Genomic DNA, 27,389 nt, shown 5'->3' on the forward strand with positions numbered 1-27,389 from the left:
TGAGTAGATATGCTTCTACACTTTTACATATAATGTGACTAGCATTACGAACACTGTGGAGAAACATGATTGATGTGGATGTCATTGTTACAAACGACTCGATTGACGCTTTCTCAAATAACAATAGGGTACGATACCAAGTCAAGAATGTGATAAAAAAAATTAAGAGCAAAAAAAATATATATATCATTGTCAAATGAAAAGTACACGAACCTATTTATCGGTTTTATAGGATGACTATCTAAAAGGGAAAATATCAATTACAATCAATTAAAGGAAATATAGGGAATCTTCTAAATATTTCTCTAATAGAATGCATGCCCTCTATACACTTATCATTCGGATGTAACCTTTTAGGAGTAATTCATCTAATTGGTTAGATCAAATTGGTTAGGTTTAAATAAGAATATCTCTTTATAAGATCTCCTATAGATATCCCTATATAGATACATTGACTTTACATTTCATACATCCACCCGATTCCGATATATTTGAAAATTGCTATAATTTATTTACCCATATATTTACTCATACATAAGAGCTACGTGCGGAGGAAACGCCACATTCAACTAAATAGATATACGTGTTATCTATATCTAAGTCTTGAAAAAAAAAGATAAGATTTGTATCTATCGAATCTAAAAAAGCTTATTTGTGATGAGAACATTTTAAGAGATTATCTAATATCTTGAATTTATAATAGATCTTCTTATCTAATTTGAATTTGTAAATCTAATCTCTCTTAGAATTGGACGTGTAGCAAATCGTCCAATCTCTTTGAATTTGAACTTGTGACAATCATCCAATTCATCTCTACTTTCGTCACAAAATGGTAAATTTCATTGCACATTGCACAAATTAGCGACAGAAAATAAATCCGTCGCAAAATTCATCGCAAATTCTGACGAAAAACTAGTCGTCGCTAATTTGCGACGGAATTAGCGACGAAAATTTTCCGTCACAAATTTATGACGAATTTTGCGACGGATTTATTTTCCGTCGCAAATTAGAGAGGGGATGATTAGAACCAGGTGTGGATTTAGGACAATTTCTACCTACCATGCCCTTCATGCCGTAATCTCTAACTCTATAATAAAAGAACCATAGCAAAAGATCAAGTAGGATCAACCACAAAAAAGAAAAATAACTTTCTTCCAGTTTCTCCATGAGAAGGCTATTGTTCGTTTTGTGAAATATAATGTGAATCTATGCTGAACAAAAATGGATTTTCGCAATCGTTGGATAGAGTCTTGTACTAGTCCTTCTTATGCTAGTCCAATCCATACAGATTCTTGGATCTGTGTAACCCTACTTTAGACTCTAATTGATATTATAGTTCATTTAAGCTATGAACAAGAAAAAGCTGGTTCACATAGTAGTTGCATATACAGCATCGGCCATATTAAAAACTCCCTTCTCAACACCAAGTTAAATTCATTACCCTAGTGACCACTTGCTCATTTAATCTCCATTTTTGTTCGGAAAAGAAAACAATGTTAAGGTGACGCATCTATATTCGTTTCGCATCACATTATAAAGCACAAGAAAGAAGGACATGTCAATATCATGGGGGCCTTTCTCGAGCCTATAATTGTTTTTGGCCATTTCTTGAGTCTACAATTAGAACAGGCGAGCACGGGGGATGATCTTTACGTGCCTGAGCTACCTTGATATGAATGACAAACTTCGATATGATTCCAATGTTCATGTAGGATCGATTTTATCTCAAAACGGGCACGCAGATAAAGATCAAGTTTCTTCGAGCACAGATTCTTTTCTATCTTAAACATGTGTAGGAAATCGTGCCGACAGAGATTTTTTTTTTTGTCGGAATGTGCCGAGAGAGTTCACTAGGTCCAATTATTTGTGTATCGAGCCAGGACGATTCTATCAATCCGTGCCATACAAATATACTTTTGAAAGAGTTCGTAGATATCAAAAACTGTCATTAAAAGGAAAAAACAATGATTACCCAGCTTCTCGGTAAGTTGTTGATAAGTTAGCGACACGTTCACGAAATTATTAATTTTTTTAAACGGTTTGGGAATTACCAACCTTTTTACGTTTTTACCAATTTTTATTTTGCGTTTATTACCATCACCTTACATTTACCAACTATCACATGAATTTATAGATCTTTATTTGAGTAACTACTGACTTTTTTCTAATTAGATTACCAACTAGTCTTGAGTTATCAACTCTCATTTGTGATACTTACCAATATTTTTATTATTTTCCTTTCTTACAAAGGTCGTATAGTTATTAGCTCTTATATGAATTCGCCAACTTTTATATGTGTGACTTACCAACTATTCCTATTTTATTAACTATTAGTTTTAATTTTCAAACTCTCATTTGAATTACTTACTAGTGTCTGCTTATTTCACTTCTTTAAAATATAGTAACTTTTCTATTTGTTGTCAACTTTTATTTATCTTGCTTACCAACCCGTTACATTTACCAACTTTTTTTTAGAAATTACCAACCTTAATTAAAGTGTATGGACTTGTATTTTTTTCAACTTATTGAGGCTTGAAATTGCTTGGGGATAAGTGCACTAGAAGTCCTTAAAATTATCATTAAAGTGCAATTGAGTCATAAAACTTGCAAAAAGTACAATTAACTCGTAAAACTTATCAAATTGATACAATCGAGTCATTCCATTAACTCCGTCCAACTTGGCTGACGAAAAATGCGGACATGACTTTTTTATTATTTTCTCTATTCTACTTGGCGACGACGTGGCTAAAACCACATCGTTTTGGTATAAATTTGATTTTTAATACAATTTTTATTTAAATTAAATTAAAAAGTTAGCTTAAAAAACAAGAAGGGTGAGAAATTGAACGGTAAGGGCAGCCTCACCACCACCGCCCACCATCGCCAGGAAGGGCCAACAAAGGTGAGGTATGGCCTGAGGGGGTTGCCAAGCCCCGGCCAGTGCTTGTCTGATAGTAGCACGATCGAGAGCCTAAGGGATAGTGACTAGCGCATGTGGTGGTCATCGTTGCTTCATGAACGCGCGCATACACAAACACACATCTTAAAAAAAAAAGAAAAATAGAGGGTTGAAAAATCAGGTGGCGAGGCGACGAGGGCAACCTCGCCGCCGCCGCCCACCATCACCGGGAAGGGCCAACAAACGTGGGGGATGGCCTAAGGGGGTTGCCAGGCCCCGGCCACTGCTTGTCCGATAGCGGCGCGATCGAGAGCCCAATGATAGTGACCAGCACGTGTGGTGGTCATTGTTGCTTCATGCACAAGCGCATACACACACACATCTCTCTCTCTCTCATTCATTATCGGCATTTCTTTCGTCGTGCCTACTTGGTTGGCCGATGAGAACATGATGTGCGTCCTCGTATGGTCCAACTCGACACTTCAACATCCAATTCAACACTTCAATGAAATAAGTTGATTGAAAAGATACACTGGGAGAATTTTAATATTTAAGATCATTTTGAGGAAAAAGAAGAAGAGAGGTCGACGTTTTTAAATAAAACAATAATGACATAGATGGAAATCTTCACTTGAAAAGCTGAGAATGGACGCAATAATATTCAGCCACTAGAATTAGATGTGAACATCGGAACAATCCGATTCCGCCATATGCAAAATCCCCACATGTTCAAACCCTTAGCTATGAACTTCCTCAGATGGCACCTATAGCAGACAGCATATACCATCACCACTTAGTACCGTTCTTTTTCATATCATCACCAAGAACACTTTCGTCGCCAGATGCTCCATGTCAAGACAAGATTAGAATAAGCTAATCATGTTGATTTCTCAAAAACAAATCAGGATACACATACTTGTAGCTTCAACTTAGATTATGATATGGCAATTTTCAGGCAAATCCAATGTGAATGCCCCATCGTGGGGTTCACTTTGTCTCTTCTAAGGGCATGCGCAGATAATTCCATTGACAAATTTAATCCCTTTTTCTATTCTTCTTTCTTCTTTTTGCCCTCTTCTCCTTCTCCACCAAATTTTGGGACCCATCGCAAGAAAGAGCTCTAAATTATTTGGAGAATGTCATTGACAAGGATATGACGAGGATAGATCAAGTTGCCAGACTGAAGCCTAACTCAGAATTGGCTTTATCATATGAACACAAAGTATAGACATTGATCTAATCCATGGAGTACAAAGATCACACGGAAGACCAAAATATTCTTAGCTAATGTTCCACAAAACTGTACGATTGCACAATATTTACAACACAAAGTAGCTACAAAAAACAGATTTTGTACATGTATTATGAGATCAATCGACGGTGCATGATTTAAAAACGTTTCTCCACTTGCGATGGATCTGATAGAACTCTGTTCATCATTCCCCAATGATATTGTCGAGCTCCCTTTTTTTAAATTTTTTGGGTCGAGTGAGTCCAGTGTGTGCTGAGTCCATGCCCAAGAGGATGGCATTGACATTGAATGGGGTTAGTACAGCCAAGAACATGATTGCTTATTTTATCAGATTTTAATCTACGTTTGGGCCACAGAAGATGATTGGTTAATCAATATAAAACTAAGGAAGCTTAACGGGTATTCAGGATTAGATTTTGTTGGGATGAGGACCTCACAAAAAGCTAGGGTCGGCAATAATATCGGCAAAAAGCTAGGGTATCAATAGTCAAAATATACTAACAAGTGCAACCAAAAGCAATATTCATTAACAGCAGGTGTAGTTGTGCTAGCACTTGTACCACTCTTGGCTTTTTCTTGCTTAAACTATAGTTTCTTGGAGTCTCTAATGCATTACAGTGTGAAAATAGTATTGTAATCCTCTCCTCTTATCTTTAACTTGGATGTTAAGCTTGGGACGTCTTTCCCGGAAGGATGCAGATCTTTGTCTTGGTGTTGGGAAGTGGCGAAAATAAGAGATTTAACAATTCTTTGTCCTTTTTGGCAACATAGAAATCGTGATCTCCCCAACCCAAAAGGAAACAAAAGAAAAGAGAAGGGTACGAGATGAAAATCCCTCGAGTCTCTTTCTCTCACTCACATGTCGAGTGGGAAAGTGATAGAGATGGGTTTGGTCAATGATTGAAATGCAATCCTATCGCAACAGCAAACGAGATGCCATGACCCGCTCCATTAGCTTTTCTTTAGATTTTTTGAGTGAACATTTGAGATATTCCCTTATACATACATATATGTGTGCAATGTTTATGAAAATTTCCGTTTTTATTTTGTTTCTTCAAGCTCTTCCACGATGCTGCGACTCTTTGATTCATATGAAGTTTCTTAATTTCATAAGCTTTTGATGATTACCCAAATTTCGATGATGGAGCTCGAGATAGGTACCCACTAGCTTTGGCCTTTGTACATTTTTTTAAGGCAAATAGAGGTTTTAATTAACCCATATGGGGAGGCGGGGTGTGGGGGGTTGGGGAGTTCGAGCAACACTGGGGAGATCGGGAGAAGAACACTAGAAGTGCCAAAACTTGTGTACGGCGGTCACTTTAGTGCCAAAAGTTTTCGCCGGCTCACTTAAGTGCCAAATCGGAGGAAAAACGATCACTTAAGTGCCAACGGCGAGAAATTCCGACCAAATTAATACGTGGCTTTTATAATTAAAATTTTAAACCGAGTTTGAATTTTTTTAAAAAAAATCGATTTTTTAAATATTTTTTTTGAAATTTTTTTCCTTTTTTCTTTTTCTTTCTTCTTCTACCTTGGGTCACCTCCGGTGACCGGAGGCCGGCCGCCGGCCACGGCCGGTCGCCTGGCCTCAGTGACAGCGAGGCCAACCTCGCCGTCGCTGGGTTTGGCGACGGTGAGGCCGGCCTCGCCATGGCCGGGCGAGGTCGAGCCTCGCCTGGCCTCGACCTCATCGGATTTGGGCGAGGTCGAGCCTCGCCCGGCCGTGGCGAGGCCGGCCTCGCCGTCGCTGGGTTTGGCGACGGCGAGGTCGGCCTCGCCATGGCCGGCGAGGTCGAGCCTCCGCCCGACTTCGCCGGTTTGGCGAGGTCGAGCCTCGCCGCGTGGCGAGGCCGAGCCTCGCCGTCGTTGGGTTTGGCGACGGCGGTCGGCCTCGCCATGGCCGGCGAGGCTTGACCTCGCCGGACGGGCGAGGCTCGAGCCTCGCCTCACCGTGGCGAGGCCGGCCTCGCCGTTGGGTTTGGCGACGGCGAGGCCGGCCTCGCCACGGGCGAGCGGCTTGACCTCGCGCCGGTTTGCCGGGCGAGGTCGAGCCTCGCCCGGCCGGCGAGGCTCAACCTCGCCCACCGCCATGGGTTTGGCGACGGCGAGGCCGGCTCGCCACGGCCGGCCTCGCCACGGCCGGCGAGGCTCGACCTCACCTGATCTGGGCGAGGTCGAGCCTTGCCCGGCCATGGCGAGGCCGGCCTCGCCATCGCCAACCCGGCACGGCGAGGTCGGCCTCGCCGGCGCGGCGGCGGCCTCGCGCGCGGGCAGCGGTAGCCGGCCTCCATCACGGCGGTTACCCAAGGTAGAAGAAGAAGAAGAAAGAAAAGAAAAAGAAAAGAAAGAAAAAAAAAAAAATATTTAAAAAATCCAAGTGTACATGCTAAACTACGTCTTTTTGATGTGTACATGCTGACTGAGCATGCTGACTCAACCTCCGGCGAGCCACATCGGCTTCAATAAGTGATCCAACTAGTGAGCTTTGAGAGACAAAGAGGGAAGTGGAGCCTCCATAGTCTTCTCCTATCTTATTGAAGCATTCATGGTGGCGGAAATTTTCTAGAAATGGATTTAGATGGATGATTAATATCGTGATCATGCATTTTGGATATGTTCCAAAGAAGAATTACAAAAAGCATATGCAATTTACAGCTCGTTTGATTGCAGTAATGAAATAAGACTATAATATAGCTATTGCTTTGCAATGTAATAGAGTTATAATATATGTGCTACTGATTGGTCTAAGTATTGTAATACCTATTGCACCGTTTGATTTAATAAATGACGTGCAAAAAGGGGAGGCAGGGATAGTATCAGAGTTTCTAAAGTAGCCTAAAATCAGAATTGCGATTCATGGAGGTTGTCGGCGACCACCTAGAGGCCTCAAATCTAAGGTTGTTGATCGCCTTCGACTATACTCGAGGTTCACGACCTCAACACCTTAGTTCATGGACCTCGCTCTGTGTTGTGACTGAAGGAAAGAGTGAGAGAGGTCGAATGGCGGCGATGAGCGACCAGGATTGACCGTTCGATAGCAATGGCGACTGCGTGCAACGGAGGCGCCGAGCTACAATGACCGATCATGGTGGAGGTTGTTTGAGCTGCTTAATGTAACAGAAATAGGGAGAGGATTACATAGAAATGAGTGTTTTTCTACTTCGAGTTGTGGGAATATTATATGACATGGATAGCTTTACCTGTGCGAAATAGGTCATAAACTCATTTTTTAACACATAATTATTGAACCGAGTAGTTATATGAATTAATATATTTAGTAAATGGGTTATCAACGAGCTTAGAATAGTAAAACTCAAAATAATATAATTATTAAGTGGGTTCACAACTTACTTAGAAACTTATCTCTATGACCCTCTCTTCACTCTCTCTCGCTTTCACTCGATCTTGTACTCGCTCGCTCCACACTTTTATCTCAGTTTGGGTACGAGTTTTCCTAAATTGGGTCAAATATAAAAGTGTTTTAGCAATATTGATAGATTTGTATTGCACGTAAATTGATCCAAACAGGTTAAACGGATCAATCTGGATCGGGCCATTAATGATCCCGACCCCACCCATTTGATGGGTCTGCCGAATAGATACAATCCATCAACTATCGCCACCTAACGGGCAGTAGCCATTGGCCGCCTCGGCCTCGGGGAATTCAAACCCTATTGACCAAATGTGTGTGTACGTAGCTTTTGTGCATTAATCTAATGTTCATTTTCCCAAAAGCACCTAGAAAAGAAAATCTATTATCTACCACGTCCCAATTGCTAAGGGCACGCCGCCGCGTGTGCTGACTGCTGACCCCTTACAATATTTTAAAGCGCTACCGGCACTGGCACCTTCGTAGACTTACCGAGATTTTAAAGGTGAAAAGTACCAAAACGCCTTCCGTTGCCCCCTCTATATTACGACACTGCCACTCGCCTTGGCCCTATAAATTCTTCTCTTTCGCCGCTATCTTCGCCAACCAAAAGGAAGCCCTGCTGCACTATCTATCCATCCGCTCCTTTTTCTTCCTGCTTTCGCGTTACCGAGCGTTTCCCATTGCCGAACCCTGCATTCTCACCGTCTGCGTCGGAACAGTTCTTCTGGGTATACTCGGAAAAGGAAAATCAAGCGCAGTTTTATCTTCGATCCAAGGAAAAGTAAGTCCATGTATCAATCTGAGTTGTGTTTTTTTGCTGTCGTCGTCGTCGTCGGGTACTCTGTTTTTGTCAGATTTATAGATTTTCCCGTGTGTTTTTACGCGAACCTTGCGCGCTCTTGACCAGAGCGTAAATCTGATTCTCGAAAAGTTGCAGAGAGCAGCGTGGATGTTTTAATGGAGACCAAAGGTGGGAAAAAGAGTAGCAGCAGTAGTAGTAGTACGAATTCGTTGCACTATGAAGTCCCTCTCGGCTACTGCATTGAAGACATCCGTCCCAACGGTGGCATCGAGAAGTTCCGATCTGCTGCTTACTCCGACGTACGTTGTCCTCATCCCCTCCCCCGCGGGAAAAGATCGAATCTTTGGCCTTTTCATTTGGTTGTATAACGTCGTCTGTGTTCTTGTTCTTGATTTTTCATTTTCCTTTTTATGTTTTGCAGTGCCTGAGGAAGCCATCCTGATACGCCCTCTTGCTAATGGCTGGTTCAGTAGAGTAGAATTCATCCCCTCCCCCCCTCTCTCCCTCTCTTTGTCTCTCTCTCTCTGCTCCTGTCTGTCCCTGCGAAATTGCTCTGCTTCCGATACTGTTTCCTCAAGCTCATACTCTAGAGACAAATGGCTGTTTTAGACCAACCCAGGAACGACCCACCACCTAGCTCGCCCATCGGCTTCGAGGGCTTCGAGAAGCGCCTCGAGATCACCTTCTCCCCGCCGCCCATCTTCGCCGACCCCTCCGGCCTCGGCCTCCGCCGCCTGACCCGGGCCCAGCTCGACTCCATCCTCGAGCCGGCTCGCTGCTCCATCGTGTCTCAGCTCTCCAGCGCCGAGCTCGACTCCTACGTCCTCTCCGAGTCGAGCCTCTTCGTCTACCCTCTCAAGATCATCCTCAAGACGTGCGGGACCACGAAGCTGCTCTCTTCAATCCAGCCTACACTCCAGCTCGCCGAGTCGCTCTCGCTCGGCGTCGACTCGGTCAAGTACTCGCGCGGCAGCTTCATCTTCCCCCACGCCCAGCCCGCCCCATACCGTAACTTTGCCGACGAGGTCGAGGTCCTGAACGGCTTCTTCGAGGGACTGTTCGCCGAGGCGTACGTGATCGGCGACCCGAGGGCCCCTAACCGCAACTGGCACATTTACTCCGCCGTGAAGGCTGGGGCGGACGCGCGCCGCTCCGCCTCGCCGCCGTCGGCGGCGGAGGATCGGGCGGGCGTGGTCACCCTGGAGATGTGCATGACGGGGTTGGACAAGAGCAAGGCGTCCGTGTTCTTCAAAAGATCGGGGGACCCCGATTACTCGGCGAGGCAAATGACGAAACTGTCCGGGATATCGGAGATCATTCCTGGCCACACGATCTGCGACTTTGACTTTGACCCGTGCGGGTACTCGATGAACGGGATCGAGGGCGCAGCGCTCTCCACCGTGCACGTTACCCCAGAGGACGGGTTCAGCTACGCGAGCTACGAGGCCATGGGGATCGACCCCGAGTCCGTGAAGTTTGACGCGCTGGTCGAGCGAGTGCTGAGGTGCTTCGGGCCCACCGAGTTCTCCGTTGCGGTCACGTGCGGCGGCGGCGGCGGCCCCACCGGGGCCCACCTCTGGGCCATGGCGGCCGTGGTGGGCTACACGCGAGAGAGGGTGGTGCAGCAGGCGCTGCCCGGCGGCGCATGCTTGGTGTACCTGGCGTACAAGAAAGGCGGCAGATGGCGCCCGGCGGCCTGCACACCCACGAAGTCGGCAGCGAAGCAGTGCTGCCGGGAGGAGGCGGCGGCAGACGAAATGGAGTATGCAGCGGTGGCCGGTGGTGAAGTGGTGGCGAGGCCCTGCATGGCGCCTGCTCGGGCCGGAATTACTAGCTAGCGAATGCATTCGCCGGGGTTGTTATTGCGTTGAGTAATAGTTTATGGTTGCAGTGCGTTTAGCACTCTGTCTGTTTCAATCGGTCGTGTTTAGTTTTCTATGTTGAAAGCTCGTATCGTCTTCTTGGGTGTCCTTTTCCGAGTGTTCTGTCCTGAATTTTCCTCCTATGTTTCGAACTTTATCATGGAATAATGATGATTTCGGTCTTCTCTCCATCGGCTCTCTCGGTCGCTTCATGAATTGGCCTTATTATCCAGTCATTTCAATCGTGATTTGTGGTCTGTTTTAGCCAATCAGAAGAAGGTACCCTGACCTGTACATGTCTGTGCTTGTGACAAAAAGTCTATGGCTCGCACATGTCCACGTGTTCGGTAGAACCTTTCTGAGCATGTGTGTGGGTCGTGTCGTTCAAGAAGGTCACTACCTGCACGAGCGGCGGTCGAGATCGTGTCCATCTCAGACCAATCTCGCATGGCTGGGTCACGATGCCCACACGCGACGGCTTATTCGCTGAGGAGAGCTAGAAGAATAAAGGTAGTGATGCTGCATCATGCTAACACACTCTGTCTCTGTTGCTGTAGAGACAACAGAGCAAGTTGGTATGAATTTGATGGAAAAAACATTGATTCTTGCTGGTGGACCACCCTCGAGCCCATCAAGAATCTGGGATTCGATCTGTTCAACAGAAGTTGTCAATGAAAGCCTAATAGAGACAAGCCAAATCGACGTGGGTCCATTATGCACGTCATAAAAAGCTATGTTATCCTTCCTTTTCTCATTTCTCGAAGCTCTTCACTTTTATCCATACGTTTTTGGAAAAAACTTCTCATATGATGTGAGAAGCCAATCGGATGGGATCCACATATAATAATTGCTCTTCATTTTGGGTTGAGACTTGAGTCTTCTCCACGTACTTTCAATGTCATCATCCTATCGCCATCCTATCATTAGTGTATCTACCAATCTCTCTGTTTTGAATAGCTCTTTTCGGGTATAAAAAAACAAAAAGGTTGAAGATGGTGAACCATCTTTTAATTAAACAATTCGTATGTCTAGAGAAAAATTTATGAGATGGCACATCAATTGATCATTATTTTCAGCGATTTCAACTCCACAATTTCAACGTCGACATACTTAAGCGCCTCATTTCCGGTCTGTTGTCAAGGAGCTATACACCTAGAGGTTGATTGGATAATTGTGTTGGGAGTATGTAGCAGAAGTCCGATACATTTGCCTAGGGAGATCGTTAAGATTGAGTCTAAGTCCAAGCCCATCAACATATCCAATTGGACCTAGGATTCTCTCAAAGTATGTAGACGGGTTAAAACTCAAGCTCCCTCTAGGTGATCTTCCTGAATTAAGGTATCAAATTTCTATTATGTGCTCCAAACAAATGATATAGAGTTGATGGTTAGGGGTGTCAAAAGAACCCGCTCAAACATTACCCGACTCGACCCGAACAGGAAAATTTTGTATTGGGTCGAGTTGGGCCTTAACTTGTTTGGGTAACAGTAAAAACAAGGCTTCAGCTTATTTTGGATCTATCCGAGCATGCTTGAAACAAGCCCACCAGAAACAAACAAGATCCATTTGATCTTCTTGCTCCCAAGCCCACCCGAAACCCTATCATCTTCTTCCAGGGCTCCGGATCTGCAACTGGCGATCGAGTAGTGCGACGAGGAGGCAACTGGCGGCGACGATTGGCGTCTTCGCCGCCGACGCCTCCCTGATTGCGGCCGGCATCCACCTCTCCTACGCCAACGTCGCTTCTCAGCAAGCCCACGCCAAAGCTCGCAACGACTTTGTCAAGTCTCGCCTCTGGAAGCTCCTCGACGATTGACCATCCTGACCCGCTGCCCCTGGCCCCACCCACAAGTGACGATTTCTCTCTTCTGGTGAGCATCGCCGTCTTTCAATTAATCCCCGGCGAGCTTTGAATCTGCGGTATTCCTGCTTCTTCAACGGCATGGTGCTTGGGTGTGTTGGATTGACTCTCTTTTCAGAGTTGAACTTGATTAGATCAGCTCCAAGTTGGCTTTTTTTGCTTTTGTTTGTCGAAGAATGGGGAACCCATCTGTTGATTCACTGTGCCTTTCGAGGTGTTCTATGTATGCGTGTTCATCTCATTTTGCATCAGCCGTTTTGCGTGTCATACCAACTGTTCGATAAAATTACTGAGTCAACTGATGACCCTGCAACGACCTTGTTATCTTTTGTTCCATCTTACATTTTTTACGACAGAGAGGATCATTAGGTGCCTTTATGATTTTGGGTGCATCCTGTCCAAAACGTAGGAGGAGTGACACGGTTCAGATATGAAGAGATCTAAGGAAAATCACCGTCGGCTCTGACTCGGTTTCGCGATCAAGATTCTGAGGGGAAAGTGATCGTTGGCTTCATTCATTTGCGGAGATTCCGGCAATTCTAGCGAAAACTAGTGTCTCTGGCCCCACTACGCCGCCTTCCACAACCTCAACACCGGCGTCGGCTTCCAGGCCCTGCTCCTACCTGTCGCCTTCGCTTTTCTGTGCTGGTGAGAGTTTGACGATGTTCGTTTGTTGGCTTCGTTTGTTTCGTTTGTTTCGGTGTTTGACGAAATGTTTCTTGCAAATATGAATTATGTCAATGATATTTTTGTTTAGGGGTCAAACCAACCCCTAAACAAAAATATGAATTAAAGCACTGACCCTCCACCGTCGCGAGCCCCCTGCGCCACGGCGGGGGGAGTTACGGCTCTAGTATAGTTAGTTGGTTTAGAAAACAATACCCGAAACAGAGCAAGACCTTCGAAGTGTCTGCTATCGAGGCCGATTAGCATTTTTATGAGGAATACAAGTCGAAGAAGCATGTCACTTTGCTGTCATGTGCTGCGTGGGTGAAGAATGAGACTCTGTCCTTCGAAATAAACTGAGACCCGGGTCAGAAATCGGAGGACAAAGGTAAAGGGATGGGCAGGATTCAGCCGGTTCACTCCTCGAGCGATGGGGAGGTGGCTAAGATTCAGGGATTCGATTTCGCGGAATGGTTGAAAAGCACGGTTACAGAGAAGGATTTCGTGGTGATGAAGATGGATGTGGAGGGGACCGAGTTCGATTTGATTCCGAGGCTATTCGAAACCGGGCCTATCTGTTTGATCGATGAACTATTTCTCGAGTGCCATTACAACAGATAGCAGAGATGTTGTCCCGGTGAGAGAAGTTCCAAGTACGAGAAAACATATGGGCAATGCTTGGACCTTTTCACATCCCTGAGACAGAGTGGAGTTCTTGTTCATCATTGGTGGTAGTAACTCTTGCAAATTGGCAACATTATTGCCAATGCTCACCACGTATGTTTTCTTTGATGCTGTGATTCTCCTCTTACAGTGGCATTTATTGTATTTCTTCAGTTTAGGCTTTTGTCCTGGATTACTCATTGTATGAAGTGCTGTAGTGAAATAGCTCGAATGAAATCCAACGAATGCATGGTTTCTCTTGCAATTGAATTGAATGTGTACTCGTGTTGCCTTCGTTTGATTTTTTTTGCCAAATCGAACTCGGAATGCTGCTTTACTTCATGTTACGAAACATCTGCCGGAATGAAGGACCAAAATCTCTCGAGACAACATCTCTTTTCGAGCTGGAAAGTAAATATAAAAGCAGAGTTGAGGACTGCACCCTAACAGACAAATGATGCAAAAGTACCACATTTGGGAACAAATTTAACAGTACGGTCGTGCATGAAATGTGAGGAACAATTCTTTCAAGAGGATAGCAAACCTCTAAACACGAACCCGACCCGACCTAAACATGACCCGATTGTGCGGCTATATCATGTTCGGGTCTTGTTTCGGGTCGGGCCAAACACATATATTCATTGTTTCGGATCGGGTCAGGTATCATGAAAACGCGACCCGACCCGACCCATTGACACTCCTATTGATGGTTGACTGATAGCCCACTCTCAATGTGCATTGGTGTTTGATGAATATCTTAAGAAAGGAATTTGAACAACACGAATTTTGGACAGCCTTCAGGGTTTGGTCTGGCGAAAGAGACCTAGAGTGAAGGTGGAGATTGTGGTGTAGCAACTCAGTCCTGATGATAGTTTTCATGGTTCGATCTGGAGAAAGTGACCAAGGATGAAAGCGGGTGTTGAAAATTCAAGTTGTGACATGTTGATGTAGAAGGATACCTAAATTTAGAGGAAACAGACCTAACACTAAGTTCGTACGTGAGAGGAAATTGTTGAGATGAATATGTGAGTTATGTTTGAAAAGTCCGACAATGGAGAATTGATATGATAGTTGATATATCTTAGTTGGCCAAAAAATTATTAACTTAAACTTTTGAGTGAGGTGGATCCAACTAAATATGCTAACAGGTTTGCACTTAGCCTTCTTAGCAATCTTCCAAAGTGAAGATGTCGGATTTTTGCTCTCTGTTCCCATATTGCGTAGTACGTTTGGATATCAAAGGATGGTGATATTAATGTTATGGGACCACCATTATGTGTTTAGAAGATCATATACAATAAATACAAAAAATAAATATCGTTAGCACCCCAAAATGATCAACTTTTGATTATAATCAACAAGTGACAGAAGTCGATAAAAGTCCACTATTTCATCGATGAAAAAGATAATCAACAACTTGAAAAGCATCGACAACTCGAAAAGGAAGTCATGAACAGTGGGTGATCAACACAAAAATGTAACTGCTGGGTGGTTATGTATATTGTCTCTATTTTAATATTTTGTGACTTCTTGTGACCATAAATAGGATTAGGAAGTTATTTGCTCTGAAGATAGGATTAGTAAATTATCTTTTCAAATTTGGTAAAATTTTATTTTAATCTTTATCTTTTACTTTGTTGCAATTCAAATTGCTAGCCGCGATTGCCTCCACTTTTCGTATTTTTAAATTTTTGTCAATTACTTTCCTGTCCAAAATTAACAAAGGACCCTGGCAAGAACTGCAAATCAACAAGAGTCCTACAATGCCGTTGGCAACAACTCATTACCACAAAACTAGTATTGAGACGGCCACACATTTCGATAATTCAGTCGCTGGGAGAGTCGCAGAAGATAATTGACTTGAGAAAGTTGATCTGCCGATGCATCACACTGAAGAGAAATTAAGGGATGTTACTCCAAATTCCAACATGGTGTCAATTATGAGAAGAATGTTCAAAAATCAACAGAATGATATGACCAACTACATTGTGAGTCATATATTCGACACGATCAAGTCGATGGTGTCAACCATGAGAAGAATGTTAAAAAAGTAGCAGAATGATATGGCTAACTACATTGTGAGTCATATATTCGACATGATCAAGCCGATCGTCATCAATGCTGTGAATGATGCTCTATCGTGGCCAAGTTCATTCAATCAACCACTACAAACAAATCCAGTGTAGCAAGGTAAGTTCTTAGTCCTGTCCATTTTTTGAGCCATATGTTGGTCAAAATAACTAATTTGGTAACAACATTTGGCAAATCAAACTGGTCGACAGGCTGATCAATTGCTAAATGTGAAAAGTGTAAGAGTAGTGGCTCCATTACTACCGCCCAATGTGAATATTCCTGTTAGGTCTAACACACCGATTAACATTGATTATTCGACAAGACCAACATCACCACCTAGGGGAAAGATGACCAACCAAATCTAGAATTGAAACTAGCACAATTTGTCAAATAAGTTCAATAACATCGGGGTTAGATAGGGTTTTCTCATACTTATTTATAGGAAACCACATCTTGAATGAATAGATAATCAACATTTTCCAAGAGGTTTCAAAATGCATGATTTTGTTGTTTTTATAAGCGAAGATGAACAATTGACCATCAAACATAATACAATATAAGCAGCAACACTAAATCTGCAGTCATGCATTCCGCAAGTTTATGATCTCTTCTAAATGCTTGCTCGGAAAGTGAGCCCTAAGAAAATCGGTATGGTAACATCAGAAGATAGATTCCCAAATTCATCATTGCAAATAAGTGCATATGATTTTCTTATCCATCTTAGTTATGATAAATCAATAAACTTGTACTTTGGCTTGAAACTCTTCAATTTCCTTCTTCTGCCGCTTCAGCAGAGCGGCATCTGTCAAAATTTGCCTCATATAAAAATTTAAAAAACAAGGAACAAAGATTATTCTTTTGTTTTTTTTTTATAGAGGAGTTCGAGAGATAAACTTATCTTTCTTATTTTTTTCTAATCCTTCCGCTCCAAGTCTAATATTCAAATTTATCACCATTAATAGTAAGTAGCTTGTTGAGAGTCTAGATAAATCTGAAGATGGTGATGGTGGCAGTTCTTATATATTTTGGTATGAAGTTTTAATTCTATTGTAAAATATGCACTCTTTTATCGATCATTTATCGATTTTTTCCCATTTATACCCACGATCTTCTGTTCTAGAACTTAGGTGACCTAGCTAATTCGGAAGGTGCTGCAAAAACTAGGGTAGAAGGTGTCCATCTCAAAAAGAGGTATCACATCAATACAAGTCTTTTTTTTTTGCTAGAAACATCAATACAAGTCTTATAATGGCATCGATTTAAACAAAAACCGCATGTATTTTTCTCATCAAAACTTAAAGTATTATTCAAATTTCGAAAAATTATGAAAAAAATCACATGCAAATATACGTGTCATCATTTAAAAAATTACGAGAGTTTCATGTCTTTTGAGTTAAGAAAAAGTCAAAGTTCGCCTCAAAATTTAGATTGAAGATATTAATAAAAAGTTGGTATATTTTCTCTAGAGAATTTCAGTGATTTCCATCTTCAGCACATGAGATCTTTCATCACCATCCTCCCCCTCTCGTTTCCTTTCTCGGCCGAGCATATATTTCAGTAATTTTTACTATTTTTATATTTTCGTTTTGCTATATTTTTTTTGCATTTTTCCTATTTAAATTTTTTATTTATTAAGAAAAAATAAGAGGTGTCAACAATTATATTCAATCACAGCGAACGGATTTTTAACGAAGAAAATATCATGACTGTCCGTTTGATCCAAGTTTTTGAAATTCACAATCCTCGCGTTTTTTTTTTTGTAAATCGAATCGCATTTTGAAATAATCGGGTCATAGATTTTCCATAGATGCAACAATCAAGTCAATAGGATGTTGGACGGAAAATTTATGCCCTGTTAAAGTTGGGCCAATTAGATAAAAAAATACATAAATATCAATTTTCAAAAAAAATTCACAATTACATGATTGTGAGGTTTATTGCTTTCTAATCATCTAAATTACCTAGGTTTAATCATGGAGATCGAATTTTTAATGAAGAAAAAATCATGGCCGTCAGTTCGGTTCAATTTTTAAAACTTCGTGATCAACACTTTTTTTTGAAAATCGAACAACATTTTTGGAACAATCTAGTCATAGATTTTTCGTGGGTGAAAAAATCGAGTCAATGGGATGACGAACGGAAATATTATGCCCAATTTCTTATGCTAAAGAGATGGATGCAATTTCAGCTAATTAAATCTTACATGAACACAAGTATAATTTCTTAACGGTACCGCATATAATCTTTGGTGAAAATCGCTTTTGATCATAAGCAACTTGTGCACATCACTCCTGTCTCATAGCGATTTCTTTATTATGTAGATAAACTTACAGCAATATCCATTTCACAGGTCGAGCATTTCGTATTATCAGTTGTGCCCATGTGGACCAAGTCATTGAGAGCGGGCAATCGACACAAAAATCTAACTCCTTGGTGGTTACATCTATTGCCGCTATTTTAGGATTTTATCACTTTTTATGAATAAGTATTGTTGTAACTTCTTGCAACCGCAAATGAAATTAGGAAGTTATTTGTTCTGAAGATAGGATTAGGAAATTATCTTTTCAAACTCAATAACCACTCCCCGATAAAATAAAATAAAAAAACTCAATAACCACTTGTAGTGGACTGACTATAAATAGCAACATTGTACTCATGGTAAAGGATCCCCAATCGAATCCTCATAAATTTATTTTTATTTTCAAATGCAATTTAAATGGATAGCCGCGATTGCCTCCGGTCTTCTTTATCTTTAAATTTCCCAGCATTTAATTTCCCGTTCAAAATCAACAAAGCAACTTTCAACTTTGTTGATTCTTATCGATCCATCCATATTCTTGAAAGATATTTCATCAACACTTTTTAATGAAACAAATACGACATAAGTATAATACAGAGAAAAATTATATTTATATTTAAGGGACAACCATTGTGTATTTAGAAGATCAAAGGACGGTGAGAATGAGAAAGGAGAGACATCTCATCAATCTAGGAAAATTACTAAAAATGTCTTATACCTATTGCAATTGTGCTAATTTAGTCATAAATATTTTTTTCGTGCCAATTGAGTCCTAAACCTTTTGCATTTGTGCCAATTTAGTCCATCTAGCCAATTTTGGCCGACTGTCGCTGATGTTGACATTTTTAATAATATTTTATTTTTTTGAATCTTTTTATTAATTATTTCTTTTTCCTTTTTTTTCTCTCTTTCTTTTTTTTTTCCTTCCTTCTTCCTCTAGTTGGTTACCGAACCGAGGCAACCGGCTAGAGGCGAGGGTCGGCAAGGTTGACCTTGTTGGCCGCTAGCAAGGCCGACCTCGCCGTCGCTGGGTGACGTTGGCCTCGCCCTGTCACGATTTTGGCGGGGGCGAGCTCGCCCTCGCCCACCAGCAGCGAGGCGTGCCATCACTGGATTTGGCGAGGGCAAGCCTCACCAATGATTGGGCGAGCTCGCCAGCCCTCACCACTGGGCGGTTGTCTCGGTCCGGCGACTGGCCAGAGGAAGAAGGAAGGACAAAAAAAAGAGAGAGAAAAAAAGGAAAAAGAAAAAAATAATTTAAATATTAGGAAAAAATATTAAAATATTATAAAAATTTTCACTTCAGCGTCAGCCATGCCACGTCAGTGCCGACCGGCCAAAATTGGCCGAATGGACTGAATTGACACAAATGCAAAAAGTTTAGGACTCAATTGGCACAAAAAACGGTTTATGACTAAATTAACATAATTGCAATAGATTTATGACTTTTTTGCTAATTTTCCCTGTCAAGCTAAACCGTAGATAGCCTTGCCAAGGCACAGATGACTGATTTGTGAGAACGGTTAAAATAAAATTAACGAAATAATTTCAAGATTCCATACTTTTAAGTCCTAGTTATGTGACAATCTAGCCACTAAAATAGTCTAACTGTCCTAACTTGAATAGCTCATGTTTAGCCTAACTCGATGTGTCTCATTTCCACCTACGGTTCTTGAGACAATCATCTTGAACAAACCGGCCCTAAATGTGATAAACTGTTGAAAGATGAATGCGAGTTAATTTCATTATAGTACGCGGAAGAGATTTATCCAATGACAAGATAACTGTATTGATATTGCCTTCATCTCACAGCGAACGGTTGCCTTGTTACCTTCTAAATATCGAGTTCGTTGGCTATCGGAGCATCAGTTATGAGTTCTAGCCTTTGATAAATCCTCTCGAGAATCCTAATAGCAGAAACCATTAGCCGAGAGAGAGAGAGCAGCTGCTGAGTCTCTGCAAGCATCAAGGAAGAGCCTCTCTCCTCCCCCTCGAACATGGGAGGTCCCAGCAGCACCATTGGTGAGCACTTTCTGTCTCTCTCAATCTTGTTCATAGATCTCCTATTAGAACGAAAGACTGGCAACTGAATTCAGAATCCTTGCAGTGTAAACTTAACACAGGCGAGAAAGTTCCTTCCTTTCTTCCCTTCGATTAGGGCAACCGGAGACTCCTTTTTCTCCAACAAGTTCACCAAGGTCTCTGTTGCAGGCCAATGCGGCCTGGTTATTGCTATTTCGCGATTTAAGCGAAAAGACATCCAGTATTTCACGGACTAATTGCAATTTGGCAAGTGAAAAGTAGTTATGGCATTGAACGACCTAGTTCACAATGTACTTTTGGGAAATCACAGGCAGCATGCTAATATAATGGTCTGATGATAGTTGTACAAAATTGGTTACCTTAGTCCACCGTTGAATTTGAGGCTAGCTTCTCCATGTGCCTGAACATTCTTCGGTAGAAATCACTTCGAAATGAAATATCATCAAAATGCATGGATGAATTATATAGTCTTTCTGTAAATTCCAATCAAAATTTTAGTTCCGTCAACGCCAAGGGTTCTGAAGTATTCTTCATCTTCCATGGAATGTCGATCAACAGAAATGCCTAACATGTGAACACGGGTTGATCGACGAAATATTTGCATGAAGTCTCTCTTCCAAGTCCCCTGCGAAAGATATGGTTTGCGAGCCAATCCGCATAGACTGTCATGTTCCCAATAGCTTCGCCTCGCCAGGCGGACACTGCAATCTTCCAAAACATGAATCCACACTATAACATCCATCTAAAATTTAGCCCAGGTATGTTAGACGATGCACTATAACCTGTGCTTCTCGTACATTCGAAAGTTCTTCTGAGTCTTGCGTGGCCATGCCCTGTGAATTCTGCGGAGCCATTGTTGGATTCGCTCTCGAAAAACGCTTGATATGACATGTCCAGAGATTCAAAAGAGCATAAACATCAACAAGAGTAATGAAAAAGCCAGCCATGGAAGCCATTGGTTTGTGTCAGCATGAAGCTAAATTTGAGCGTCAGATCGTGTCGTTGTGTGCATAAATAGTTGTTTAAAGCACGTCCAAGTGGAGAATATGTGGAGGCTAGTACTAAAGAAGTTAGGCATATATATTACGACGTATTATCCTATTATAACAAGGATTTAATCTCTAGCTAAGCTGAAGATTTTTGAGTCTGGCATAGACTCAATCTCTCCCAATGTTAAGCATGAGATTTGTTTTGACCAACCCGAGAAAAGATATATTTGTTTCATAAGAGGTGAATGTTTGAAAGGCTGACACGAGAAAGGTTATGCATATCTATTACGACGTATTATCGTATGTCAAACCTTCCAAGGTTTTAATTAACCAGGATCTATTTCTAGCTAAGCCTAAGATTTGGGTTAGACATGGCATCCATCTCCCAATGATAAGCTTTAGCTTTGTTTCCAGTACTGCTTGCCTCTAGTAGGGGACGGCTTCCACACCTGTCCTAAAAATATCAGAGATGGGCTTCTCAAATCTGTCACAAGTTAGCCCCAACTCAACACCCCACCTGCTTGTTCTGCTCTCTCGATGGAGCTCTCCCCCTATCCCCATGGTGATAGTTGATTGTCAACCCTAACTACCGTCGACCCCCTTCTTCAACCCTGTTTATACCATCAAACCATCCGCCATATACCCCCCTCACATTCCTGTTTGTCCACCACTCCTCCCCGTTTAACCCAAGTAACGAGTGCCCTAACCAAAGTCTCCCCTGCCCGAGTCAAAGTTCCTGAATGTTGCGCGAAGTCCTCAGGCTCTCGTAGCCCGCCACTTCGAGAATGTAAGGCAGCTCCCCCGCCCAAGCTAAAGGTGCAGAGAGCCTCATGATCGACTGGGCCCTCTTCCTTCCTCACCAGCAAGACCCCAAATATGCACACCTTCTTATCCTCACTAACCAAGCTACCCACGAAGTCTTCCTCCGAACCCCTTCCTTCCCACTCCCACTACCACCTTCGACCCCTCAGTTCCTTTTTCGTTACAGGAAGTCTTCGACCCAGACGCAGCAGTAGAGCCTTTCGCCTTAAGGAGAGAGGGTGTTAGCAGAAGTAGTCACCGCCGCCCATGGATTAGTAGCATTGGGTTCAGTTAAGTATTTCGCTTTGCTGGATATATCAGAAATTGTAGATTCAATCGCAGCTCTCTATAGCAGTCTTGCTAAGTCACCCACAAAATGCCAGGGGCTCAAAGCTTAATTTCAAGTGTTATAGTCAATCCAGGTTAATCTAAGCCTTTCCCGGTGAACATCCTCGATGGAAAGTGAGGACAACAATGCCACTCGGTTGGCTGCCCTGTGTAAAGAATTGGGAAACCTGTGATCAGTAGATGATATAGTGTAGCTACCAAGGGATATCCCTGCTGATAAACAACAAGAATGTGAGCTAACTCTGTATGGGAAGCTGTATTCAAAACCAAATGTGAACTTCCAGGCATTCCTTAGTACAATGAAGAGGGCATGGAAAACAGACCAAGTAGACTGCGAGCTGATTGAGCCGGGGTTCTTTTCCTTCTCATTCTCTTCATTAGAGGAGAAACAGCGAGTACTGCAAATAGGCCCATGGTCATTCTCTAGTAACCTTCTCGTACTCCAACAAGGTTTTCCGGATATCCCTGACCATTGTTACGAATTCACCCACTGTGACTTTTGGGTTCAATTAGCAGGTATCCCCCGAGGAAGATTATCAGAAGAAGTGGCTAGGGAGGTAGGAAGGAAAATTGGAAAAGTAACAGAGGTGAGATTTGATTCTAGAGGAGGAGGCGCTAACAAAAGCTGCAAAGCAAGGGTCCTCTTGAATCTTTCCAGCCCGTTAAAGACAGGAACAATTGTAGATCTGGAGTACAAAAAGATTTGGGTGGATTATAGATATGAAAGACTCCCTCACTTTTGCTATTTCTGCGGAAGGATAGGGTATTATGCCTCCTATTGCAAAGAAATTCCTTTTGAGGAGTCGGGGCTCAACGAAAACGCTAGGGGCAAATTTGGGCAATGGTTGAGAGCAGAAGTACGAGAACCTAGCCCTTTTTGGAAGATCTTCTACGGGAAAGACATCCATGTCCACGAGGAGGTGGTCACAATCCCGGAGACGCCTAGGGAAATCACCCCAGAGACGGATTCACCAAGTTCGAAGGGCAAGGCTGTTGTAGGGATGATTGAAAACAAGCTTCAGGATGAGAGGCCGAGTAAGAGGAACTTACAAGCAGAAAAGTCAAGGACAAATCAGCCAGGATTCGAAAAGTATGACACCCAAATTATCCCTTTTAACCGGCATGTAATGGCGGACACGCGAAACCTTCAAGGAAGGAGAAGATAAGCCCGAAACCCTTCAAGAAAGTAGCTGCGGTAAGGAAACAGAAAAAAATCAACCCTCTTGGACTACTTGAGAGTCTCAGTCCCTCCATTAACGAGGAGGCGCTCCTTGATGCTCCGATCCATTTGGCCGAAGGAAGAAATGAATGGGCTTTGGTGGCTAGCCCTAATAAGCCACCGAGGATTATATGAAACTTTTGAGCTGGAACTGTCAAGGGCTGGGCAATCCCTTGACAGTCCAGCACCTCAGAGCCTTAATGGCTCAAGAAAGGCCCGACTTAGTCTTCTTGATGGAAACTAAGAACAAGAGTGCAGTAGTTGACAGAGTGAGGAGGTGTATGCAATTCCAAAATATGGAGATAATAGACCCCATACGCATCACGGGGGGGGGGGGGGGGTGGCTTTGATGTGGAATGACGAGGTGACAGTGATGGTGGAAGACAGATCCAGAGAATTTATTGACATTGTGTGTAGGGATCAAGGTAGCGACGATTTTATGCACATAACGTTCCTGTATGCCCCCACAAAATTTCAGGATAGGCTTCAGCTGTGGCACCACCTACAAGTGATAAATGCAGCTAACCATCTACCTTGGATATGTGCATGGGACTTCAATGAAATCTTGTACCACTGGGAAAAGATGGGTGGGAGTCGGGCGGAGCACTACAGGCTGGTCGCGTTCCAAGAATATCTAAATAAATGCTCACTCATGGACATAGAAATTAAGGGCTGTGCATTCACGTGGGCTAACAATAGGGAAGGAAAAGCTCTAGTGCGGAAGAGGCTTGATAGAATCCTTTGCAACATTAATTGGAGAGTACGATTCCCAAATGCGGAAGCTTACGCCTTACCCGCAATTGGCTCAGACCATAGCCCAATTCTCCTGTCACTCTACCCAGGGAGGGCTAAAAGGAAAAAGGAATTCAAGTTTGAGGCATTTTGGCTTGAGGATGCTGAGTGTACGAAGCTGGTGAGGGAAACATGGGGTGGCCCAGAAGATAATCCTGCAGCCTTTGGTTGCAAATTGAAAAAAACACCAAGGTTTTGAACTCGTGGAGCAATCAGAAATTCTCCAATGCCTCCAACCAGATCGAGATATTGAAAAGAAGAATAACGACCCTCACAAACACAAGAAATGGCGACAACAGCAAAAAAGAACTGCAGCAGCTCAAAAAACAAATTCAGAATCTGTGGAAGCAGGAAGAGCTATATTGGGGGATGAGATCGAGGATTAATTGGATCAAATGTGGAGACAAAAATACAAAATACTTCCATGCTGCAATGGTTCAACGAAGACAAAGGAACAAAATCTCAATGTTGAAAGTCGACGACATATGGTGCCGAGATCCAACAAGGCTGAAGCAACACATTGGCAGTTTTTATGATTCTCTGTATGTATCAGTGGGGACAAGAAACTTCAACCCTATACTAGACCAGTGTTCATTCCAAGTTCCAGAGGGGATGAATGAGGCGTTAATGGTACCAGTGACCATAGATGAAGTAAAGAAGGCGACTTTTCAACAAGGTGCAACAAAGGCCCCAGGCCCTGACGGGATGAATGGCCAGTTTTATCAGCATCATTGGGAGATCCTACAGCACGATTTACACAGACTAGTAAGCACCTTCTTCCATTCAAGCAAGATGGATCCGGAACTCAACAAAACACACATAGTGCTCATTCCTAAAGTTTCCAACCCAGAAACTATCTCACAATTCAGACCCATTAGCCTGTATAACTTCAGCTAAAAAATCATATCAAAGGTGATAGCGAACCGCATCAAGCCATGGCTCCCAAAAATTATTGCTAAAGAACAGAGCGCTTTTGTTAGTGGGAGGCTTATTCAAGATAACATACTTATCGTCCAGGAGATCCTACATCAACTGAGAATCAGGGAAAGAAAACGGAAGTTCCAGGCTATCTTAAAGCTGGATATGCAAAAAGCATACGATAGAGTGGAGTGGGACTTTCTTTGCGCGAGCATGGTGAAAATGGGTTTTTGTGAGGAATGGGTATCTTTGGTGAAACAGTGTATCTCTACGGCCACATTCAGTGTCAAGGTAAATGGGGAGCCTTTAAAGTACTTCCATCCATCAAGGAGAATCAGACAAGGAGACCCACTATCTCCTTACTTATTTATAATAATGGCCAACGTGCTTTCTTCCCTGCTATCAAAGGCCGTCGAGGATGGGACTCTGAAGGGGATCAAACTAAACAGGAACTGTCCAACCTTGTCACATCTACTATTTGCTGACGATGCCATATTTTTCATTGATGGAACTATTGGTGAGTGTCAGAATCTAGCAAACATCCTGAATCAATATTGCTTTGCATCGGGACAAGCTATCAACCTGAACAAATCGGGTATATTCTGTAGTGCGGGCTGTCCTCAAAGCCTTAAAAACAATCTTGCGATTGAACTGAGAGGACCAATAATGGATAAAACCGGGAAATACCTCGGCATTCCATCTGATTGGGGAGATACTAAAAAACAGATGTTTGCGTGGATATTAGCTAGGGTAAATATGAAGTTGGAGGGATGGAAGGAAAAGCTGCTATCAAAGGCGAGGAAGGAGATTTTACTCAAAACAGTGGTACAAGCTATTCCACAATACGCTATGTCTATCTTCAAAATCCCAATTTCAGTTTGCAAAGCCATTGACCAGAAAATCGCATCATTTTGGTGGAAACAGAACTCATCCAAATCAAGTATACATTGGAAAAAGTGGGACATCCTCAAAGAAAGGAAAATAGATGGCGGCTTGGGATTCAAGGACCTAGTCACCTTCAACAAAGCCATGCTAGGAAAGCAAGCATGGAGACTTGCTCAAGAACCAACAGCTTTATGGAGCCAGCTACTTCAAGGAATTTATTTCCCAAATGGAAGCTTATGGAAAGCCAGAAATGGCTCCCGACCGTCGTGGGGGTGGCAAAGTTTGATAATGGGCAGGGACGCCATAAGCTTGGATATTAAATGGTCGGTGGGGAATGGAGATAGTATCAATATAAGAGAGGATCAATGGCTGAATCAGAAACTGATTGGTGGCCCAGCAAATAGGGATGACCCGCAAATAGTCGCAAATTTAATCGATCAGAGGACAAGAACATGGAAGGAAAACAAAGAAGGTTGTTTCAGGAGGAGGTTGTCAGCGAAATCCTAACCACACGCATTCAGCCAAGTCCGGAAAGCGATAAACAAATATGGACCGGCAATACAACAGGGGAATACACGGTCAGACATGGATATTCCAGAATTCGAGCATCTATACCCAAGCAAAACACAGCACAAGCATCATCATCATATCAGCAGCCCCGTTCTCTATGGTCTAAAATATGGAAATTAAACACCGAACCAAAAATCCGATTCTTCTTGTGGGGTGTGTGCCGGAATGCTCTACCTACAAAGGAGAATTTATACAAAAGGAAGGTAATTACTGACCCGCTTTGCCCAATTTGCCAGCAAGCTCCAGAAACGATGGAGCACACCTTCATCCTGTGCGATTGGATCAAGCATATTTGGTCTGATCAGAGAATACAGATGGATGTTTCTCCGACAAACTTGACAAGAATGGATAAGTGGTTAGATGAAGCACTTACTGGCGGTTTCTCGGCTCTCCAAGAACTGCTCGCTGGTATCCTTTGGCAGATCTGGAAGGCCAGAAATGCCCAGGTGTTCCAACAGATTTCCCCAAAATCGGGTGTTATCGTTGATGAAGCTATCAATCTGAGCAGATTCAACCGCTTGCAAAACCCAACCGAACGCAATACCTGGCTGAAGAAGCAACCGTCAGAAAGCTGGACACCACCAGATACAGGGCAGTGGAAATTCAACGTTGATGGTTCTTGGATCAAAGGCAAACTAGAGGGATCGGTGAGTGGTGTTTGTAGAGATTCCAGAGGTTTGATTATAACAGGGTTTACTAAAGGGGCGGTTGCTAGCTCTCCTCTGGAAGTCGAAGGTACTGCGGTGAAGGAAGCCATCCTCTGTCTGCGTGAATTGGCCGAAAAGGAAGATAGTCTGGCAGAGCATGTGACAATTTTGACCGACAGTGCAGCCACTGTTAGTTTTACAGAACATCCGCCCCTCAGCCCATGGGCTTTGAGAAGACTTTTTGAGGAATGTAATGAACTACTCACCCAAACGCGAGGGATCTCCCTGGCCCACTGTCCACGAGAAACCAATTACATTGCAAACTGGATCGCAAAGACCCATCGTAAAGGGACTCTTCCCCCATACTGGTTGTATAAACCCCCCCAATCTCTTTGGGATTTATTATGTAATGACGCTAGTCTACTTC

General features: G+C 42.9%; 2 protein-coding genes, 1 long non-coding RNA gene and 1 pseudogene across 6 annotated transcripts; 3 read left to right on the forward strand and 1 right to left on the reverse strand.

The window, feature by feature from the left end:
- Positions 1-8,114: 8,114 nt before the first annotated feature.
- On the forward strand, positions 8,115-10,377 carry LOC115677312 (S-adenosylmethionine decarboxylase proenzyme-like). 3 transcript variants are annotated; one of them, XM_056321021.1, is made up of 3 exons: positions 8,115-8,305; positions 8,432-8,625; positions 8,748-10,377. In XM_056321021.1, the coding sequence occupies exon 3, from the start codon at positions 8,923-8,925 to the stop codon at positions 10,162-10,164; it is 1,242 nt and encodes a 413-aa protein (XP_056176996.1). In that variant the 5' UTR covers positions 8,115-8,305; positions 8,432-8,625; positions 8,748-8,922; the 3' UTR covers positions 10,165-10,377. The 3 variants fall into 3 exon arrangements, with proteins under 3 accessions (XP_056176996.1, XP_056176995.1, XP_056176994.1); XM_056321020.1 differs by having other exon boundaries at positions 8,456-8,625; XM_056321019.1 differs by having other exon boundaries at positions 8,462-8,625.
- A 1,238-nt stretch (positions 10,378-11,615) lies between these two features.
- Positions 11,616-12,588, forward strand: LOC130140692 (uncharacterized). Its single transcript, XR_008818668.1, has 2 exons — positions 11,616-12,059; positions 12,406-12,588. It is a non-coding gene; the product is annotated as an uncharacterized LOC130140692 (long non-coding RNA).
- A 123-nt stretch (positions 12,589-12,711) lies between these two features.
- On the forward strand, positions 12,712-13,644 carry LOC115677275 (uncharacterized; annotated as a pseudogene).
- An 8,094-nt stretch (positions 13,645-21,738) lies between these two features.
- LOC130140699 (uncharacterized) lies at positions 21,739-27,232 on the reverse strand. Of its 2 annotated transcripts, XM_056320778.1 has the most exons (4): positions 26,952-27,232; positions 26,689-26,859; positions 26,531-26,612; positions 21,739-22,077 (listed from the first exon to the last, which is right to left on the reverse strand). In XM_056320778.1, exons 1-4 carry the CDS (start codon positions 27,070-27,072, stop codon positions 21,984-21,986), a joined length of 468 nt encoding a protein of 155 aa, XP_056176753.1. In that variant the 5' UTR covers positions 27,073-27,232; the 3' UTR covers positions 21,739-21,983. The 2 variants fall into 2 exon arrangements, 1 of the variants encoding a protein (XP_056176753.1); XR_008818672.1 differs by lacking the exon at positions 21,739-22,077 and having other exon boundaries at positions 25,986-26,863.
- Between the last annotated feature and the right edge of the window lie 157 nt (positions 27,233-27,389).

The sequence above is a fragment of the Syzygium oleosum genome, unplaced genomic scaffold, assembly GCF_021117445.2.
Source record: "Syzygium oleosum isolate NSW1041296 unplaced genomic scaffold, Sole_v2.1 Sole_v2.21, whole genome shotgun sequence".
NCBI lineage: Eukaryota > Viridiplantae > Streptophyta > Magnoliopsida > Myrtales > Myrtaceae > Syzygium > Syzygium oleosum.

Excerpts from the sequence above, each read along its gene's own strand:
- LOC115677312 (XM_056321021.1), top strand. The coding sequence starts at position 8,923 with ATGGCTGTTTTAGACCAACCCAGGAACGACCCACCACCTAGCTCGCCC.
- LOC130140699 (XM_056320778.1), bottom strand. The coding sequence starts at position 27,072 with ATGGCTTCCTTCACCGCAGTACCTTCGACTTCCAGAGGAGAGCTAGCA. Across the intron at positions 26,860-26,951 it reads ACCACTCACCGATCCCTCTA|GTATTGCGTTCGGTTGGGTT; the intron begins GTTTGCCTTTGA and ends TTCTTCAGCCAG. Across the intron at positions 22,078-26,530 it reads TGGCAAATTGGGCAAAGCGG|GGCAGCCAACCGAGTGGCAT; the intron begins GTCAGTAATTAC and ends TTCTTTACACAG.